This window comes from Anneissia japonica, unplaced genomic scaffold (genome assembly GCF_011630105.1).
Source record: "Anneissia japonica isolate Jap-2015-1 unplaced genomic scaffold, ASM1163010v1 scaffold287708_len1499824_cov190, whole genome shotgun sequence".
Lineage (NCBI taxonomy): Eukaryota > Metazoa > Echinodermata > Crinoidea > Comatulida > Comatulidae > Anneissia > Anneissia japonica.
This window is the reverse complement of record NW_022752295.1, coordinates 839,789-862,794: the sequence shown is the minus strand read 5'-3', so window position 1 is coordinate 862,794 and position 23,006 is coordinate 839,789. Positions and strand designations below refer to the sequence as shown.

Below are 23,006 nucleotides of genomic sequence, written 5' to 3'. Positions count from 1 at the left end.
CCATTTTAAGACCTCTAGATACGCCACTGGGCAAGCATCTTCATTACTAGCTATTCAACTCCACTCTAGTTTTATTCTCATCATCCGATGATGTAACAATTTGAATTACGGTACTTTGCTCATTAAATACCTTTAATATTTGTTTTATCCCAATGACGAATGTGATTGATTTGAAAAATATGGATTTTTAAAATATTTACCTTGAAATTACAATTTGAAAACATTATTTACATGGTGCCCATTATTACTATCATTGTCATTTTATAATTCACGTATACGTATTTTTACTTGAAACATTGTAATGGAATATGAAACATGAATTGCAAAACATTGGCGTCCTGCTGGCAATTCGGGGCCAAACAAGTTTCAAAAATTATTATAAATTAAGTTTTTAATAATTTTTTTGTAACGTTTTATCTAGCAATAAATTAGTATGAGGCCTAAAGATTTCACAAAATGACTCGGACCGCGACCAAGGGATTAAATGACGATCACCCTACACTTTTAATTGTACTGTAATTTCATTTGATAAAATTATAGTTACGGAAGCGTCTTTGGTGTAGCCATAGTAGTTCAAGTCGCCAGACTGCTCTTCGTGGTACAATTGGATCCAGTTGTGAAATCCGGAGACGGAGGTGCTTTTCTGTTCGCCGACGAAGACATGTTCGAATCCAGAGGAATCGGAAGAAGACGATCTACCATACGCTTTAAACCACATCTCTTCCATCTTATACTGGAAATCCTCTAAACTTAAAACGTAGCCTAATAAAGAAGACAAAGAACAGCATTGAATGTTTCTAGTACATTCTATAACACTCTGTGTGATTTTAGTTAGCTTAGCCTTACAAAATGTTATACATTTCTATATACTATAAAGTTCTCTATATACATTTTTATTAACTATTCATATCCTCTTTGTTGACTGTGCTTATGAACTTCTGCATATAATGATATTAAAGTAACTTGTGTTTCATTATTACCATCAGTTGTTAACTGCATTATTCGATTATTTTTCTCTAATTAATTGTGTGTGACATAACTCTAACCATCAGTGTACAAGAAAACGTCCAGGGGCGGTGCGGATCCAGTAGGGACACGAGGGACACGTGCCCCCCCCCCCGTTTTGCCACTAAATTTTAAAATTTCAAGGCATAGGCCTATATTGAAATTAGCATTCTCACTTATCTATTCTGAATATGCTGTGCCCCCCCCCCCCTTGGATCCACCCCTGATGTCTCACAATATTCGTATTAATTAATAAATTTGTATATATTGATAATTTAGCAATGTTATTAACCATTACCTTTGGAGTACAGGAAATTATAAGTTTCTGTCATGACGGATGTTTTCATAATAGCGCTCATGAAAGCATCTTTCTCTTTAGTCTCAGTCGATGTGAAGACTTCATTACGTCCAGTACTTGCGATAAAATTGTCAAGCAGGGAAATAAACTTAGCATAGGTATCCTTTTTCAATAGAGCACCGTCTACGTACGACAAGAGTCTAAAAAACAATAACTATAAGAAATGAACAAAGTAGTACGCGCTTTCAAAATATTTTGAGCGACTCCCGACCACGCCCACTTTGCTCTCGTCGGTGACATCGGCCCCCCACCCCCCACACTTCCTCTCCCGTCGTCGGTTACATCGGATCCCCCGTCGGGCAAACCCTTACGCCACCCCTGTACAGGTATACAGTCTTGGTTTTGGTACTTAATTTGGACAATTAAAAACTGTTCAATGTCGATGTGTCTCGTTATGAAGTTTTGAACTTTTAAATGAGCAATAATATTATATTTCAATTTTTATCATAGTGGTTTTTTTTTATTAAAGAAATTTAGTCCTGACATCGCAGCATACTTTAAGCATTTCATTCCCATCCAACAGCAAGTAACTCGCCAATTACGGAATGGGGACGATGCTTTTTAAACCAAGTTTCATTAAGAAGCTTAGGGAGGGAAGTTGTTTTAGTCGTGAGAAAAAGTACTGCTGTCACAGGAATTGAACACAGCACCCTGGGATTAGAAGGCAAGCATCTTATCCACTAAGCCATTAACTCAACTCCATGTAGCCTGCACAAACTTAGAAAGACAATACACTGTGACTTACGGTGAGCTAGACTTGTCAACAGTGTTTGAAGAGCTGCTAAGCTTTGTCTGCTTATTGACGGTAAATTGAGAAGACGACGCACGGTTTCCATCAACCGACCACAGTGTGTTAGCAAGTGTCGTCAAATCCGCAGATGTCACTGGTACGGGACCAGATCCTATCAATAACAACAACATCAATAATTATGATTATTGTTATTTAAAAAAAAACAAACAATACTACAAAGGCCAAGCTAAACATTGACTACAGTTGGCATATTATATAGTCTCTCAATCTATATGGACATGACACCTAATACTAAATTATGTTAATGATGATGATATAGAGTGGAGTTGAACAAGGCAATTAACTCTACTTCCCAGGGTGCTGGGTTCAATTCCCGTGACAGCACGGATCCCTGCTCTAACAAATAAATCCAACTCTACTCAATAAGCCTCATAAGTATTGGTGTTTGCCCTACCTTACCTGTTTTCTTACTGAATAATCGCGAAATAATAATTCCGTGGGAATCGAATCCACGACCTCCAGATAACTAGCCTGGTGTCATAACCTAGACTATAGAGCTTGCGTTTAGTGACTGGTGTTGGATCTTATCTTCAAGTAGCATCGGGTAATGCAATGCTATTTCGATGCGTGTTTACGTCAGGAAAATATCATAGGAATGTTTTGATCTACCCGATGTTTTTTTGTACTGAATACTTGAGAAAAAAATCGCAAGCATAATAATATTCTGTAAAATATGTTATATTCTGGTTTACAAAACGCTATTTTGAGAATTATTCACCTCCTGTACATAGTGTATGGTAATCAGAACAACAGTCGCCATATTTTTCACAAGCACTGTTACATTGGCAGTCCTTGCTGCTGTCCAGATTAGTGTCACACCTCCCAGAGCATGAACCTAGATACAACAATTGTGTTAGAGCACACACATGTTAATTAGGGTGTTCTATAATGTGTATTTTTTTTGTGGGAATTTTACCCACTTTTATTCCATTTCCACACTTCCCTTTTATAAGTACATCTGCCGTATCTAATATACCTATTACAATAGAGCCGTCAAGCATAGCTGACCGTTTTTAATGTGTATTTACTATATTGCGTACTCCCCTTCAAAAAAAAAAAAGAAAAACTATGTTGAAATACAGGTTAAACACCATTTTCAGTGGGTCCTTCTGGTGGTGCTTGGGAAGTATACTCTTTTCCGATGAATGTACTGCGTATTGGCCATAAAGCTCGGTTTCCATAGAATCGCTCATCCTATCGGCGACAGTCGTCGACAGTAGTCGGGAAGTTTGAACCTGGTTCAACTTTGCCGATGGACGAATCGGGATGCCTTCCCACTTGATTCGTCTGCAACGTAATCGGCAAAGTTTAACCAAGTTCAACCTTCCCGACAACTGTCTGCGACTGTCACCGAGAGGGTAAGAGCTTTACGCACACGGGACCAACGGCTGAAACGTCTCATCCGAAAGACAATGCGCTATAGTAACTTCCATCATTTCAGCCCTCCAGTTAAAACAGGAAAGAAACGATGGGAATTGAACCACGCACACACAGGGTCGGTGGCTACCAGCAGTTTAACCTACTGAGCAACGCTACCCTCAAACATTTTAAACGTTTTGAAAATCCGAACATTTCTTCTTTATTGACGTGACATTTTGGTAACACACATAAATGAATATATCACAATAGGGAGTATAAGCTTTTATAGTATAAATTGGTTTTACCAATCACATTTGTTACAATTTAAAAATTTCTAAATTAAGTGATAGTACCCAATGTTCTTATCTAATGTAATTTCTTTATTCAATTTATAAAAAATTGTTATGTTATAATTTCCATAACATTTTATACATTTATAGCATACCCAAACACTCTAACTGATAGTCAGAACAGCAATCCCCATAAGTAGCACATTGAGTGTTACACTGACAGTCGTATGAGTTGCTGAACCCAGAATCACATCTTCCCGAACATGAGTCCGCACCTATGATAAATGTAGGATTAATCACTATTTCAATCAGTTTCAATCATAAAATAAAATTGAATGAGTATAGTATACAAATAGTGGACCTGGGACAACATACAAGGGAATGTAAAAAGAAAAGAAAGCAGTCAACTGACTATTACTAACACTTCGTCTATTTTTCCCCACATTTTTGTATTGTACAATGAGAAAGGTGCGTATCCACTATCCACTATTTAGAGTTATTTCATACATTCTTAAAGAGTGATTATTGTTTAAATGAATAATGAAATGTCTTTTTTTTTTGCTGGTAAGTAGTCGCAAACTATTTGATTCGAACTGCTTTTCAATCCTAGACTCTGAAGATTCCGCCGCAGACTTACTGGAGCTAGGAATTGATTCCTCAAACGTTCAATATATTCTTTATTTCACTCATCATAATACATAATACATAATATAATATGGAGTGGCGAGACCTCAAGAAGTGAAATGCTTGATGCAAATGAGGCCCTCAAGAAAATAAAAATAAATACAAACTCTCAACTAGTGACAGTTAATCAGATTGCAGGTATTGTTTGAGAAGGCGTTTCACCATATTGAGGTTTGTTGAATCTTTAATTATGTTGGGGAGAGAGTTCCATAAAATGGGGCCAGAGTAGAAAATTGTGGATTTTCTAAGTTCAGTACGGGTAAGTGGAGGATGGAAATGAGAGGACTGTCTTGTAGCGTACCTGTGTATTTGGTTATTTTTAGAGAAATTTATTGCAATTATATTAGGAATTGAGTTGGAAAGATTAAGATGCATAAATATGGCAAAGAAAAACTTATATAAACTAAATATATCTAAGATACCAAGACGTACAAAGAAATCAGCAGTGTAAGTATATAATTCAACACCTAGGAAACTTCGGATAGCCCGTTTTTGTAATTGAGTATAGTTACAATTTCCCCATGCAAGAATCCCGTAGATTAAGTGAGGCAGAATGAGATTATTCTAAATTATTTTTAATGTGTGCGGTGGGAAGATGTGGCTAAGTCTAAATAACATTCCGATCCAGAATTGGCAGAAATAGTTTTGCGGAGTTTGGTAGTATGAACATTCTAATTGTCTGGATTCAAACAATATATTTATATATGTAATAGTGTATAAGAAACATCAAGAAGATAGACTAAGAAAGCAATGTACTTACGTGACAGAAGAACAGCATCGTATATGCAAGCAAACAGTAGAAGAATGTTAACGTACTTCATGTCTACCGGATCAATGTCAAGGTCTTACTAGTTTATTACCTCAACAATGTTTAGTGTTGCCTTTTATTGTTTTCTGTGTTTCACGTCGGAAGTGAAATATTAACACTGTGTCAACATTACATTAGGCCTACTTCGTCCCAGAATGATAAAGGAAATGAGTCACACTCCCGGCAATTCTATCTATGTGTAGATTCAATATAGTAGACATAACACATATTAAAATTAATATAAGGAGAACAATCTTATCGATAGTAAGCAATATTATTAAAGACATCTGTTTCCACTTCAAAATACTGTCCGTCAGATAACGTTATCTTTTAAATGAACTGAAATATTTCTAATCAAGATAATGTATAGACATAGCCAACAATTGACGTCAAAAGTGAAGACGTGGTATACACATCAATTGTATTTGGTCAGGGCCGTAGTCAGGATTGTCAATGGTGAGCAGAAGGTGCTTGGGTGCGCAAAAAACACCAACCGGGGGTTGCTCAGAACACCAAAATTAAAATGTTTACGCTCGCTACATTTCGATTATCTTGAAAATATTAACCTTATTGATTCGAGGGGTGGGGGCGTACCTATTGTACCTCCTTGATACGGGCCTGTAGAGTGTTTAGTACTTTGACGAAAACAATTACAATTTTTGATAGGCCTAACTGTCTAACATTCTCTGTGATATTTGCAATTGTCGCGGTAAATGGTACGGTATAGGCCTATCCACTTATCAACTATCTTATAGGGTGCTGGCCAACAAACAGACCTTCTCGAAATCAAATTCGTATATAATATACATTTTATAATCAAATTTTGCTTGACGCACAAACGTTCAATGCTGTTATCTGAACGCACTGATACAATAAGCCAAGACAGGATTTGGACTGTACCATCGGGGAACCAAACAGCTGTGAACTGTTCATTAATTAACAGGATCTAGGCCTAACAATTACACTTTCGTAAGATTGAAATTAAGGATACATTACCGGTATTTTAAAACTCTCTTTCCCTTTCTATATGATGTTAATATAAAAATAAACAGGCAATTTAACACTTAAGTGTACCTAGTGGTTAAATCATTTTCGACATAAATATTTATCAGCTTGGCATCCTTATGGCCATTTTGAAAAATGGTCGCCAAATTTATCTAAAATGTGCATATAATTGGAACTAAATAATCTACAGATATGATTTTGGTGTCTAAAATCATAATTTCTATACAGGAAACAAACCAGACATATACACACTACTGTCACTCATGCCAGAATGGAACATAATTCAAAAATAGGTGTTTATTTGTTTTAAAATATCCGCAAAATATACTTAAAATGTGTATAAAATAAGAATAAGTATATAAACTCACCAAAAAGTAGTCGTGTTTAGTATCGTTGGAAAGCTCTTCCGATGCTGAATAATGTATTGCAGTTGATATAACAGAAACGATGTAGTGTTTTATATTGTCCAATAAATTCCAATTATGGCATATCATATTAAATAAACAGGACCCATTTGCGTAACTCGTGAGCTCTCGGATGGCGGGGGGGGGGCGCTCCTACTACTACCTAAAACATTACTACCAAGCCTTAAGTAACGCATGTGCTTTCTGGGCGAAGTCCGAGTCCAAATGGGCCCTGGAGAGGGTTAGATACTTTTACTTACAGTAACACTGATACTCAGCACTCTCCTACAACGCCTTAACAATACGTAACATTTTGTATAATTTCCGAAAAAACCAAATAGACCAAAATCCAGGGGGGTTCAAGGGGTTCGGACGAACCCCTCTCTGTAAAGAAACGTAACAAAATACTATTGGGTCCTGGCTTACAAAACGCATTACCAACCGTTTCTCGCGCATCGTGCGGGACGGTCCCGCTTCAAAGTGATTTTGGATGTAACACGCATGACGTCACGCATTTAGTCCATGCATGACGCCGAATAATCACGAATTCAGGGAAAATATATTTAAAATTAGAAGAAATTAGTTTTATTAAAATTATAAAACAATCATGCAGTAACTTGAGTCATTAGAGAGCTTTCGTTATCGTTGTTGGTGACTGTTAATAGAACTTGTCATGTTTTCCTTTCTTTGTGCAAGTGTAACTGTGTGTGAAATATGTTTCCTGAATCGTGATTTTTTTTTTCCCACAAAGTAAAAGTAGATATATTTCTTTTCTATCATATTGACCTTACTTCTTACGTTTGCTGCTCAATGAGGACCTCCACGTTTAAGTGTCCATACAACAACTCCCTGGCAGTACAAATCCTGTAGGAGTATTTTCAAGCCAAAAAATGAAGCTACAGGAATAACAAGTCTAGGATAAAGTTTTTATTTTTAATCGGCTATGCCATACTTAGCTGAACTAAGACTACCAATCTTTGGCGTTTGGTTGGAAACGAATTTAATTTTAGATATAGTTGGGGGTAACCCATTATCATCATCATCATCATCGTAATAAACGTTTATAAAATAATTATGTTTGTGTCTTCATTTGGTTATTTATTCATTTTACCACATAATGCATTGTATTTAAAACTCTGTTTCTCAAAGTGTTTATTACACACAGGGTATGTACTGTCGAATAGTAGAATAGAATAATCTCCGCGACGCTTAAGCATGCTTCCCCAATGGACGCAACGCAACGACGCAGACGCGAAGTATCGACGCTAAGTAACGCAACGCAGGGGTTTTGTGGCTTCACCGACGCTTCTCAACTTTTGCGCTGTTCGATTCAATTTTTTGCAACGCAAGCGCCGCAACGCAATGAAAAATCTAATTTGCGCATGCTCTAACCGATGGATTTGTAGTTGGTGCTTCGTGTTTACATTTTGGCGATGAGTTATCTGTTATCTTAGACCGTCACCATCGCCCTAGCCATCATGCCAATTAAATAATAATTATTATTATTGGCTGCTGTTATAAATGTTGTTGCTGCTATTATTACTTATTTTCATAGCCTATCATATCATAGCCTTGCCTGGTCTCGATAGAGCCGCGGTGACGGTGTTTTTCTACTGCATGGCATATGTCTATCTATATAATACAGTAAACATTAATATTTATATGACATCTTGCCCAACCGTTCTTCAAAAAACTATTTATATATTACACATGGGTAACGCCCAGAGGGAGGAGGACCGGTGAAGGGCCCCGTTAAATCATTAACACCAAAATATTCAGACTTCTAACAAGATTCGCTAATTAATATGGTACGTAAAATTAGCCCCATTCACTAAAAGAAAAATCACAAACAATGAATATTTGTATTTCTTTTGAAAGAACCTATCTAATCTACGATGCAACACTCTATTGTATCTAAAGAGAGATTTAATGCCATATACATGACATAACGAAAAACACAACTAAAAATGCCCTTTGCATTATCTGCCTTATATAATTTAGAGGAAAATGGTAACTATAAAACGTTTCAACTACTGATTACAAACGTACAATAATGGTTAGTCGGTGCCACCAAAATGGAAAATAACACTATTTTTCTTAATGCTTACAAAATAATATACATTTGCGTTCATAGAATGTGGTGGCAGTTTTCCATCTTATTTCTCTAATAATATAAACCATTATGTCACATTTATTTCTATATAGGCCTATGCGTTTGATAAATTCTATTAACTGTAAAATACATTAAAGAGTTAATCAACAACAATATTCAATCTATTTCGTACAATTACTAAGACTGAATCAAATATTAAAATAGTATATCCCATTAATTATTCTTATCCTCACCAACACAGTTATTTACAAATATGTTTAACATGGGTGACATTTTTTAATGCAAAGCATGTTCCATGTTGATTAAAAATACTAAATAAAAAAAACATTATTTTTACATACAAAGTAAAATATTCAATAGCTCAACTAGCCACAGTACTTCAGCGTTACATAGAAACTAACTGTTGCCGTTGATTTACAGTCCTTACACTACACCAATCTTGAAATCCATCGAAACTTAATAAAGTATTTATGCGGTTTTTCAGAGAGGAAGTTTAATTCTCTCATTTTTACGTTTTAATTGGGAGTCACACAGTGTAGCCCTACTTAATATACAATTCGGTACGGTAGCAATACAAATTTAGGGCATTCCAAAGGGCAGAAAGTTGTGGAAAAACAAAACAAAAAATAATAATAATTGAAACAATAAAAAACTTATCAAGCTTGATCGCTAGGCCTACTGTGGATCTTCTGAAAAATTATTTTCTAACGGTTCAGCACGATCTTGATACGTAATTTCCTCGCTATCTTGATTCGCAGGTTCTCGTTTCACAGTAGTCATTTTGATTGGATTGGCTTGTAGGTTGTTATAGTAACTTCTACGTTTTCGTTTTCGTCTGATGAGTAATACAATCGCCACGACTACAACTATGATTATTCCTACGGAAATTATTATAATGATAGCTATCATACCACCACCAACGTCTAAACCTTTACTGGGTGTATCCGTTTGAGTAGGTGTAGTATCAGTGTTGTCTGAAGAACAAGAAAGCAGAGAACCTCAGATATAAATAAATGAATTTATTTATTTTTTATGTATTTTATTAATTTCATTTACATTTCAACAGCAAGTACGGTAACTCACCAATTACAGGATGGACAATCTTTATAAGCCAAGTCTCTGTATACTTAGAGAGTGGAGAAAAGTCCTGCTTTCACATGATTTCACTAAGATTTAACTCCATTCCAGCATTGTTTCCATTTTACAATGCACGAGGAGGTTATTATATTTTATAACAATATGCTCTTTAACCCTTGTTTAAATAAACCTAACATTTGATTTAAAAGACAAACCAAGTTAGTATTTATTAAAAGATCGATATTAAATAACTGATCTATACAAGAGTTTAGTACATCTATGAACTATATCAACTTACCCGTTAAGGTAATGCTCTCAGGATCAACGGTGATGTCTTCATCATCGCCATCATATTCAGATAACGATATTTTCAGGACTTGTCTCAGTTCATTATCCGTTAACACAGATTGTGTCTCGAATGTTACCTGATATTCCACAATCAAACTGCCTTCAAGAAATCTCGTCACAGTATTTCCTATATATGATCCAGCTAAGACGTCATTGCTATAGACAGCGCCGTCAACCTAGACCATGACCACAAACTTTAGTGAATAAAACTATGTATATTTAATTCCTTCATTCTTATATTGAATTGTAATTCAATAATATTTTTTGAGTGTTACATTTAATGTTGCTTTTTGGTCGTTTTGACTAAGGAAGCTTTATTATTTTGAGTGTCCATTTTGATTTACCTTTGCCTAAGAAAGTTAAATGAATAGCATATAGGCCTATACATAATTTTCATTGTATACATGTATACCTTAGTCTAGTCCAAACTATGTTTTATAAATTGTTCCCACAATTTGTGATAATCTGTAAAATACACTGACGTCCCACAAATCTAATAAACTTTAAATTTTAAATAAATAACAATATCGATTTCAAAAATAGAATTCGCCTAACACCATTCTAGGTATAGGATTGGATAGGATGTAGATTTAAATATATTATTAACTTTTAAATACTGAAAAATAGAAGTACAAAGAAAAAAATCTATTTTAAAAAATGCTAGTAAATTTATGTCAACTTAAGATTTGCGGATTAACCTGTTTCTGTTCGAAGGATTTGCTGCTGTGAATTATTGAACATTTCATTATTCTTTAAATGGTGAATTAAAAGTTTCATTGAGGATGTTTAGCATGGCAATATATCGTGAACAATAATTATTTCTTGGACCGACACTTACAAATTTCTGGACTTCTTCAGCATAAGTGTAGAAAAGGTGATCGGCTCTATCGCCAAGTCTCAGATCATAGAGGGCGGTATGACCGAACAGTGACTTAATCTTCATGGAAACTTCAATACAGTGAGTTTCTACATAGAAACGATGATAGGAAGATACTAATTCATAAAAGGCAAATATACAAAAACTACTCAATTGCATAATATTTATTATTATTATTATTATTATTATTATTATTATTATTAAAAATCATTTACAAAAAAAGATGAAATCGCTGTACATTAAACCCATTTTTACAAAGATAAAAGTAAGTACAATAACAAATCCATCAATAAAAAATTAAAATACAAATTACAACATTCAATAACATTTCCAAAGATCAAAGCGCTGTACATTGAAACCCATTTTTAGAAAATAAATGTAAGTACAATAATCAATCAATAAAAATGGCATAGAGCCCATATTTACAAAGAAAAAAGTATAATAAAAAACCAATTAATAGAAATGGCAAGTACAAATTACAATACCAGTATTCAAAAACATTTCCTACAAAAAGCTAGTGAGCGATAAAAATAGCAACAATAAAACACAAGTGTGAATCAGCCAAGTATAGATAAAAACCATTATAAGAATATACTACTCTCTGTAGAAAAGGTGTGTTTTTGAAAGTTTTTAAAAAAGATTTTAATATAATGTAATTAAGTATTTATTGTATATTTAATTAAAAAGATTTTAATATAATGTGATTAAGTATTTATTGTATATTTAATTAAATAATATTTTAAATAATATTATGTAAATTATCATTTATTGTGAGTCAAGAACAACTCATAAAGCTTTAAAACGAGCCACCTCCTATAAAAAGTAAATAAAATAAACAAATAACCGGTACCGTACCATTTAGAATGTATGTAGGCCTATTACAAAACTATAGATAGAAATGACATACCTGTAAAAGTAAAATAATTTCAAACTAAATATTTTCGATATACCTTTCTGACAAAACTCTCCCGCAAACGGACAAGGACATATACACTTCTTGTTGGTACAAATACCCTCGTTCTTGCATCCAATTGTGTCACAATCTGTAAAAAAGTTGAAAAGAATATAATTAGAAATATATCTGCGCATAATATAGATAAACTTTAAAAACAAATAGCGTTACTAAGGATCAATTGATTGACTGAAAGTATTATATTATTATATTGGTTGAATGATTGATTATAGGTTGATAGGTTGATTAGTAATATTGATTAATTGATTGACTGTCTGACTGAATAATTTGTCAATAAAAATAGATGACGAATTGACTGATTGATTGATTGATTGATTGAGTGGGTAATTAGTTTTGTGATTGAACTATTGATTAATTGCTTGGTTGGCTGATTTGTTGACCCACCGACCAATTGACTGATAAATGTTTTTAATGATTTATATTTAACTTACATTTATGATATACATCCGTTTTTGTTAGTGTTTTTTCCGAAATTTCCTCCGGTCGATACGTTGTAGATGGAAACATGGATTGATTATCATTGAATTGGCGAACGTCAACCATTACATTCTTGCCAGAAACACAGGAATCAACACCCTTCGTATATGCCGTTACAACAAATGAGTATAGTCCCACAGCTAAATCTTTGCTTAATGTTATCAATCCAGACGATACATCAATCTGGAATCTTCCTTCACCAGCATGTTCGTAGAGTGCGTAGTACACTGTGTTACCATTGACTACAGTTGCTTGTACAGAAGCAGTTTCGGAAGGCTTTGATGCGTGAGCTATGTATAAATACGACGATTCAGGAGAAAATACAGGACAATCTGGAGATGCCTCAACTAGAGTAACTGATATGTTAATCATAGATGATTTTGGTGGCGATCCGGCATCTCTAGCTGCCACTAGGAAATGTGCTAGACGCTGTTTCATCTTCTTTGCATCGGATTTTAAATGAACCATACCAGAATTTGAATTTAAATGTAGTTTTTCAGTAAACTCAGTTGGTATGAGATGATAACAAAATGGTTCATTAGTTTCATAGTTTTTATCAAGAGCTTTAACTTGTGTAAAAAATGTTCCCCTCGGTGAGCTTTGTGCAATCGATATGTTCTTAGATGCTCCACTGAATCGGGGTGGTCGCTCGTTAGAGGGCGCATTATTTCGACAAGACTTTCCCTGGAAACCAACGTAGCAATGACAAATATTCGGTGCTATACATCGGCCTCTCATCGAACAACTGCTAACTTCGTCACAGGTAGACAAGTCGTTACCAGATCCGATATCATCATCCACGTGTATTTCTGGTTCATGGCACGTACCAACTGATCAGAAATAATACAAATGTTCATTTCATTACATGGGAAAGGTATACAATCACACTTTGGTCACACATAGGCAACGTAGATGGATAGAATTGGAATGTTACTTTCTTTATATTAAACTATGATGAATATTATTAGTTTTTAATCATTTTATTTATTTTTTTTTTTTCATTTAATTATTTTTGTTTTCTTATTAAGTACACTTATCTATTTCAGAAATACCATGATATTATAAAAATGTGGTTGACATTTTGTAAAAATAAATTGTTTATACCAGTAAATGTTTTGCAAACGAATGAGAGTCGCTGGTCGCAAGGTTCAGAGCTCGTCACATTGGTTACAGGATCATATGAGCTACATTCCTAAAAAAAAATAAAATGTTTCAGATTAATGTCAGAAGGTACACTATCTGTAATAATATCAGTAAAAAAAGCATGAATTTTTAAACAATATTAGATTCTGGGCCTTTCTAAAACATTACTGGTCGAATAAGCATAGGCTATGTTTTCTTTCCATTAATATTTATAAGAGATATTGGTATGATGTGTGTAGGCCTTAATTATTTGTGATATTTAACAAACATATATATTTATGAGCTAGTTCTAGTTCGAATTACCAGCGTGGATTATTTCTGTATTATAATGCCTATCCAGATAACATTGTTACGTTATAATAACTGTATACTTTGGTGTACAAAAATGGAATAACGTTTTGTGTTTGCTTGGTAGGCCTACTGTCAAGCAAATATTCATGCACGTATAATTACTTCGATTTTATGGGTGGGAGAGAAATAAAATATCTTATTAGACAGCTAAATAGGAATGCCAAATGCCTAAATATTCATTAAACTTACCGGATAAAACTCACTCTCTGTTGTATCAGATTCAAGATATACCCAGACCCGGTCCCGTGATTCCCTGTTCGTCATCGAACGTTGGATTGCGTTTACATCCACGTGTGTAACACTTGTAATAACTGCAGATAGTTTCTTTTAAAAAAACCACACAGAAGTACTTATAACAATAATAATATCTTAATGGATATTATTAGTAGGCCTATTTATAATATTATTATTTATTATTTTCTGAAATAAGAGATTTAAGAATGAATTTGTTGGTAATGTATCGTTTACATAGTAATGTACTGTATATAGATTAGAATATACAAAACTGTTTTATACTTACTTTGCAAACCTCTACAGCATCGCCATAACCTCTGACACTGCTACGTAGCTGATAACAGCTAACACCTATTTTCATAAAACCTATTGGACAGTCAACTGTGAAGACGAATCTTAAAATATTAATATACTGTAATGTTTTTGTTTACCTAATTTACTGGGGCGGGTGTGGGCGGAGTCACTTTAATGGTTGTTCATGGTTCATCATTAAGTTCATTCAACATTTTATGCATCAAGAGAAGGAGTTGCTCATTGTATTTTTGTGTGCGCTGCTCTGATTGGCCGGAGTAGTAGGCATAGTCTCAGGTACCGATAACCACATCAGCCTAAAAGTTATAAGGATGCCAATACTACAATCATTCATGATTACCGTGTCATTATCATTCTAGTGTGAACGCCTCCATATGTTTACATTAGTTAAATACTGATAAGTCTTAAAGGTGTCATTATTCTACCGGATGGTTATCGGTGAAGCTTTGACTACAGTTGGAAGAGGTTCACTTTTAAATACAAACCAATACTGAACATAATAAAATAAACTTAGGAAAAACAATAAGTATATGGAACACTCTGCCATCGTGCACTAAAATATAATTTCATTACTAGTCCTTACTAGGTTCATATAATTTGTAACTCTGTATTATATCAGTTTTTAACTTACAATCGTACACCGTAGTAAGTGGTGTCTGTAACGAAGGCTTTGTTGTGAATTCAATATTTCCCTGGTTTTCACCATCATCTGTCTCCACTCGAGTCTGGATCAATTCTGGCGACGTCATTCCCCACCAGTTAAGGGCAGCATGTAGTCGTTTACTAGTGTTGTCATCGAAAACAGCCGTCAGCTCTACAACATTGTCAAGATCGGTGAACGAATTCTGGGTGAACAAAAAATTAGAACCCTTTCCGTTTATATAGATCGTCGGTCCGCGCTCGGCTTTGTTGTAGAAAAACGTATTGGCAACCATTACTAGATTATCGAGGGACTTAATGCCGGTCCAATCTAATGTTCTCCCAAGATTCTCTTTTATTAGATTCTGTTCGATGCTCAATTGAACACCTGAGATTCCAATTACGCTACATCTGTCAGTCGCCGTATTATTTTCTATGATGTTACCTCTAAGAAGAACAGTAACAGTGTCGATTGGTGCTTCGTAGTAAGATGAGACAGTTAGTGTGCATGAACCAATATTTGACACAAAATCATTTTCTGTAATCGCTACAGAAATTTCCTTCGCTTTTATTTCGTTCGACCTTCCGATGTCAACAGAAAGAGCACCGATCTTATTGTATTCAAAAACACACTGGGAAATATTAAGATTTCCGCCGTCCATGACCACGTGAACTGCTCCTGCTTCATTATTATTAACAGATAATATTTCTTCGTTGTTGTTGGAGACCACGTGGCACTGGCTTATCTCAAATGATGTATCTAATCCAGTGTACCAAATGGCGTTGCGTTTTGATTGGGCAATCGTTGACGTAGATATGATGTAACTTAACTCTCCTGAAAAACATGATAAACAAAAATATCAGTAGGCATAATAGGAGTTTTAAAACGTATCTTTAAATATTTATACTTGGTTAGTTTTCATGCTATATTTATACACGCTACAATAGCCGTCAAAATAATACAGTGTACGCATAACTTTTTGATTATTTTCCTAACAAACTTGTATTTTTGTAATAATATTCTGCTGACTTACCCTCTGTTTTTGTCGTTATTTCGAAAATATAATACCGTTTGATTGATCCTGCAGCATATAGCATCTTCAAGGTAACTGAATCACCTGTCGATTCTAGAGCCAACGTATCTTCTGCCGACGATTGCGCAAATTGACCAATGAGCTTTCCATCGTATTCACTGCCATCAAAAATTAGTAAAGTGTCCTTCCCTGGCGTAAAGTCTACCCGCCGGACGGCAATTGCAAGGCTTGCTCCAATTTCTGCAGCACGTATGATCACCGTACATTCAGAATTTTTTTTGGAATGGCGATCAAAATATCCCATTAAGAAATTGCTAACTGTGACATCTTCCATCGAGCAAATATCATGCAAGCCCACGTACTCATTCACATAAGGACCGCCGGTGAACCCCACTATTTGCAAGCCAATATCGTTGCCTAGTATTTCAACACTATCAAACACAACATCAGTGACATCACTACCACGCGTCAATGTTATACCATGTGATGCACTTCCATTTACTAAAACTCTTTCCATACTCAATGGAACCAAAGGGGTTAAGACTTCGATTCCTTTGGAAACGGAGTTAAAAATCCTTACATCCTCAATTATAGGACTTACGTGACTCAGGCTGAGTGCTGCCCCATCATTATCGTGCAGATATCCAGCGTCGTAAATATCTAAATATCGTAGTATCACATTTCTATTTTTGCTAGATGAAATTATTGTAGACCCTGTCTTCTGAACTGTTGACATGGTCATTATTCGGAGACCTCCCCATGCTAGTCCCATTTGAGCTGCGGAGGTGGTGACGCACATTAGACCTACATCGAATTCGTCTTCACATAGAGTAGAGCTTGCAAAACAATCATTAAGTTCAAGTTCATTTCCTCGACATGTGAAAGTTGCATTATTAATTTGTGAAACTGTTTCTTTGAACGCGCTTGTCGACCAATCATAACGCACCGGGGCGGCATATCCCATTTGACCACATGCTACCGTGGCTTCAGACATTGTCCATAGCTCTCTGCACAACCTGGTCCATTTGTTGTTTATAAGCATTTCCAATCGACCTTCTGAAGGTATTTTACCACCAGTAAGGCGCAACGTCGGGCTACTCTTCATCTTACTTCGAATAGATTCCATTACAATAACGCCGTTCTCTTTTCCATCAGCAACAAAATCACCAAGAACCAGAATCCCAATATTTGGGTGAAATTGCAAGACTACACCAGCTTCGACAGTCAGCAGCGAGTTTTGCAACACAGTGATATCACTCTCGATTTCATATGGACTCTGGTTTAGTGTTAATGTAAGTTCACCTTTAATTTTTCCTCCTATAAATCGAGTATTGTCATCTAATCGTGAACTATTAATGGTGGTGTAGTTTCCATATAAGTCATCTGAAGTTAGATACGGAGAATGTTCGATGCTTATTATGTCATTTCGGTCACTTATGTCAACCACCCTATTTTCGATTATGACATCATTTGTGGTGCCCCACCAGTTATATGTTGCATTAATAACGTCAAACGATTCATCGAAAAGCACGGCATTACTGCAAATTTCTATCAAGAAATCACCATTATTCAAGATATTATTCGTCACAGATCCACGAGGTATGTTAATTCTTACCGCGCATGACATTTCTCCTCGGTGTTTTGAATCAGGCTTGTTGCCAGTGATGTTGTTAAAAGAAATTATAAGGCTATCTGGTAAAATCTTCGACCGGTGAATCTGTCTACTGTCAAATATATAGATCAAATTGTGCCCTACGTTGTTTATAAACTGGTTGTTTGATATATGTACAGAGGTGATATCTCCCGGAAGCCTGACAAAATACTCAATTCCAGCATCGTTACTATAAAACGTATTAGTTGAAATATTTAGCACACATTGACCGTCTATTATATCTGTATAAATCGAAGATCCTCTATTGTCATAAAAAGTGTTGTTAACAATGTGAGCCTCTACCGACCCATCCATAATATTGATTAATGTGCCTTCGTTCCGTATAAATGTACAACCGGATAACATTAAGGACTGCCTTGCACTTGCCATTGCCATACTTGGAGCATCAAGTTTAATAACGTGAGAATTCTCCTGGAATGTACAGTCTACAACTGACCAATCACGAGCCCTCCTGATTGACTGAGCCTTAGCGAATTCGCGCAAGTTCATAACAATATAAGTATGACCCGTGAAGTGCGTAGACTCAATGCGTCCGAAGACGTTACTAGAAAATGGTGTTGTACTTGAAGCCTCAAGTGCTCGATCTCTTGCTGAGATAAAGCTATCTTTTACAAAAATATTTCCAGAGTAATCATTCATCTCTATACCACGCATGCTCTGCAGAATTATAACGTCATAAATATACACTGTTTCATTGCAGCCTGTAAGTCTCAATGTGACGTAATTTCCCGTAAAATTGCATCCTTCAATGTTCAGTGTTTTCTGAAATCTTGGCTCATCTCTTATATGTATTGCACTCAACGTGCTGTTTGTAATACGTGAGTTCAACACATTTGTATATATCTCTGTGGTGTCGCTTAACGTGTAACGTCCAGCAACTTCGATTCCAACATCACTAGAGGTCAAATCACTTTCAAACATTGTAAACTCCCCGGCAAAGGAGTCCATCTGGATTCCAGTTCCTACGTCAGATATAGTGACATCATCCAATGAAACTTTACCATGTCCCTGCAAAGTTAATCCATTCGCTACACCGTTTATCCTCATTGATGATTGCGTGACATTCAGTGAATGGTGCCTTTCGAGGTTCTTAACCTCGATTCCACTGCCGGATCCGATTCCAGACAGGTCAAAGTTCATATCTGACATCCAGAATAAAGAGATTAACTGCGAATCCACCACTGAACCAGCTGGAATAAAACACAGATAAAAAAAAGAGATATGAAGTACATTACAAAAAAACAATTCTCGTATTGTCACATATTTATGCTGATAACAGCAGTCATATTCAACAATAATAACTATTAAATTGTTATATATTCAACATATATTTTAAAGTTCTTGAATAATTATAAGACTTGTTAATTGGTCAGACATGTTTAATTACACTCTATTTCATCTATATATATATATATATAGGTCCACGAACTTGTTATGAATTTTTTGGACAATAATGAATAGGCCTACATTATCCACAATCAAACAAAAAAAATCATGTGGTTTCAAACTTATTTAATATAACACCTTGAGTATGGATAAATTTGCTCAAATTAAATTTACCTTTCAATGCCTGAACAATCACAACAAGTTCTCCAACATCTGGTTGGTCATGACCACGTGTATATTCTAAAACAACAGTTGATCCAGTTGAAATGATTGCGTATGTATTATGACGATCTCCAGACACTGACAACAAAACATCGCTGCTTTGAGCATCATCATACACTGAAAATGTTTCTTCTGGCAGTAGTCTTTCATATACCACGAATACCCCAATTACAAAAGAATCATTAGTTGAAATAGTATCAACGCAACGTTGTCTGTTTACTGCCATTTCATTCTCCAATGAGAAATACAAAATGCCTTCATGTTCCAGAGACTTGTTACCATAGCACTGTTGTTGCACCAAGCCGATAGGAAGCTGTTGGTTGAATTCGATCAGTTCTGTACTCGTAAATCCTTCAAACAAAACACCAAGATTACAGTTACTTATTGTTATGTTTGAAATTGAAAATGGCGGGAAGATAGCTTTAAATGCATACATGTCATCTTGACAACCATTGATAGATATATTCATTGTCTGTACCTGTGTATTAAACGGCTCTGAAGTCATAACCATCATGCCAGCTAGTGAGCCTGAAATAAGGATGTTGTTGAGAGTATGTCTATGGTAATCCACCTGAATGGCGGGAACTTTCTCAAATGTGCCATAAAAATGACTACCAGCCTCACGTATTATGACGTGATTCATAATAGAGGATCTAGCATCGGCAAAGAATCGAATTCCTGCCCACTTGATTGGAACACATTTAAGGTAGACTTGATTTCCATTGTTACAAGGCTTCGACACTGAAGCTAATGTTTTACAGGTGATGTCTGTACTAGTGCACGAGGTATCCTTGCCGCTATCCGAACCATCTTGTAGGTACTCAAATTCCATCAAGCCTTGGTAGCCAAGCTTCATGCATATATGTTGAAGAAGCTTGTCATCGTCTGCTACACATAATGGTTGCCAGACTCCATCATGGTTTTCTAATAAGATACCCTCTGAACTGTCTTCTCCAACTGATAGTCTATACTCAGATTTATCAACATTTTCAGATACGTTTTTCATATACAATTCAATCGGATTATTTATGCTACCAGAAAAGTCAATTCTGCCGTGAATATGTATTCCTGTATAAGGATGTAATTCCATCTTTACGCCTGGTTTCAGTGTGAAAATACAAGATTGACAGATGATGATATTTTTATCAACTATATATGCTTCATCTTTAGCCTGAAGTGTAATATTTTCATTCATTATGCCTCCAATTACATAACCATTCCGAATGAAGGTTGAATTGTCTATAATTCGTTGACTTATTATGTCGCTTATATTAGGAGATGCTAAATAAGGAAAGAAGTCCACGCTTGCCAAGTTCATGTGGTCCTGTTTATCAATGATGGCACTTTGAATTTCATTTTCGTTCACTGAACCCCACCAATTTAATTGCGCAGGAATAACTGTTGTTGGTTCACCAACTACAATTATCAATTTTGTGTCAAATAAATCCATAAAGAAGTTGTGACGCAAAAAAATGTACGAAACTTCTGATACCAGTGAACTGGTTTGTTGGTTGCCGGACACCTCTTCAAATGGGGCGTTGTCTACAAATCTGTTTTGTTTGATAGAAATAAGACCTCTATCCTGAACTGATTTTGTATTACTTGAGATTTTTATCACCTGCATGCAGGTTATATTTTGGAATAGGTTGTTTGATATTAAAGCTGTTCCTCCGGGCATAAATTCTTCAAGATGCATGGCAACACTTGTTACAATTGAATTAAATGTATTGTTGGTAATACTTAAGTAGCATTCGGCGCAGTTTGAATAATTACTTGAGATAATGGTTAAACTTGAGGAACTACCTGAAAACAGGTTGTTCGCTATGTTTATTCTGGCTGTATCTGCTGTACCTGAATCTAGAGTAACATGACTGTTATCTTCAAAGATGTTGCGAACTACCAAAAGGTCTACTTCAATAAGTGGCTGCTCCTCAGCTACCACAACTAATCCACCAAGGCCATTTTCAGAAATGTAATTGTCCACTATTTTAACGCTCATTTCTGATGAATCTAATAATATCCCTTGTTTTTGATTGGTTTGTATTGTTGACTCTGTCAGAGAAACTATTATATGACTTTTCCGCATCCCAGCCATTCGTTGACAGGTCAAGCCAATACCGTTGTTGTTGAAGGAGCTATTAGTGATGCTGGTATTCGCAATTGTGTTTATAACTTTCATCCCCGACAGTGAGTTTCTGTCTGCCACAAGCGACTCAATGTGAATACCATCGCCATCTTCTAGCTGCACACCATTGAGCTCGTTTTCAAGTACGAACGAATTTCTGATATGTATCGAAGCCGTGTCTAAGTCAGCGGTCATGCCATCGAACCGATTGTTGTGAATATAGACATCTCCAAGTTCAAACGTGCTCGATATTTCTATATTTACAAAAATGAAAAAAAAAAAGAATGTTAATTGTATATTTGTTTAAGGAACTCAACAGTCAAACTTCGCATCCGGGCAGTGGCGTACCTTAAAGTAAACTGAAGGGAACGGTATGCAGATGTATCTATGTAGGTCTATGAATACAGATCTTACAAATGTATATATTATACAGTTCTTCTAAATTCAAGCGTATTTAGGTCAAGAATCAAAAGAATGTTATAAAGTGAAGGAAAACAAGGAGTTTGTATTCTGAAATAGAGATTATGAATTATAGGCTCATTCTACACAAATGGTGTGTGCCTCACAGGCAAGCGAATCCTGGTTTTCTTAAAATCGCTACACTGTCGCTACAGTGTTTCCAGTGCAATCGTTTTACTACGTAACAGTCCCCGACGCAATCGGAAAGGCTCCCCGATTCGTCGACCGAATAATCGGCATCACCAAAAGCTGTCGGAGATAGCGTGTAGGGATTGTACAGAAACCAAACTTGACATTATTCAAGAAGAGCGAGGTTCACCACTTTGTTAGCCTCAACTTCATACAATATCTTTGCGCCGAGGTGTAAGTTTAGAAACTTGAAAAATGCTATAGCTAAATGTTATAAAGTAAAGGAAAACAAATAAAGAACAAAAAAGAGTCAAACAATGTATTGTAGGTTAAGTTATTCAGGCTCGGCAATTATGATCGAGAAAAAAAAATTCTTTATTGTCAAATACAATGTTATTATTAATTGTCCATAGGAGCAACATTTGTAATTAAAGTCACTGGTAGGAGAAATGATGTTCAATAATTATTTTAACCTATTTCCTTGGAGTTGTGCACAATGCAACATTAATGACATTGAATATTAGCATTTAACGCACAATGTAACACGTGGCCGATGCGTTAGAGCTCGCCTTATGGAAGACGGTGTATAGATTATTTCAAACACTATTATTATTTCAAAATCATTTTTAATTGACTGCCACCTCCAATACACAAAATAAGTCCACAATAGTATAATGAAATACTAAAATACTTGGAGAAACTTTGACCATT

The 23,006-nt window shown here is 35.5% G+C and overlaps 2 protein-coding genes across 3 annotated transcripts in view; both read right to left on the bottom strand.

Moving 5' to 3' along the window:
- Nucleotides 1-481: 481 nt before the first annotated feature.
- On the bottom strand, nt 482-5,475 carry LOC117122261 (poly(U)-specific endoribonuclease-like). Of its 2 annotated transcripts, XM_033267797.1 has the most exons (6): nt 5,268-5,473; nt 3,979-4,098; nt 2,893-3,009; nt 2,109-2,265; nt 1,304-1,503; nt 482-762 (listed from the first exon to the last, which is right to left on the bottom strand). In XM_033267797.1, the coding sequence occupies exons 1-6, from the start codon at nt 5,326-5,328 to the stop codon at nt 497-499; spliced, it is 921 nt and encodes a 306-aa protein (XP_033123688.1). In that variant the 5' UTR covers nt 5,329-5,473; the 3' UTR covers nt 482-496. The 2 variants fall into 2 exon arrangements, with proteins under 2 accessions (XP_033123688.1, XP_033123689.1); XM_033267798.1 differs by lacking the exon at nt 2,893-3,009 and having other exon boundaries at nt 5,268-5,475.
- A 2,161-nt stretch (nt 5,476-7,636) lies between these two features.
- The window catches only part of LOC117122272 (protein bark beetle-like), a 21,767-nt gene continuing 6,397 nt past the window's right edge, over nt 7,637-23,006 (bottom strand). The window contains exons 4-14 of the mRNA XM_033267811.1: nt 19,535-21,961; nt 16,303-19,164; nt 15,261-16,103; nt 14,604-14,698; nt 14,273-14,407; nt 13,694-13,781; nt 12,544-13,419; nt 12,090-12,182; nt 11,101-11,228; nt 10,213-10,438; nt 7,637-9,811 (exon numbers count right to left, since the gene is read on the bottom strand). Of these exons, the coding sequence (XP_033123702.1) occupies nt 9,513-9,811; nt 10,213-10,438; nt 11,101-11,228; nt 12,090-12,182; nt 12,544-13,419; nt 13,694-13,781; nt 14,273-14,407; nt 14,604-14,698; nt 15,261-16,103; nt 16,303-19,164; nt 19,535-21,961 (8,072 nt within the window). The 3' untranslated portion in view covers nt 7,637-9,512. The remainder of the gene's footprint in view (nt 9,812-10,212; nt 10,439-11,100; nt 11,229-12,089; nt 12,183-12,543; nt 13,420-13,693; nt 13,782-14,272; nt 14,408-14,603; nt 14,699-15,260; nt 16,104-16,302; nt 19,165-19,534; nt 21,962-23,006) is intronic.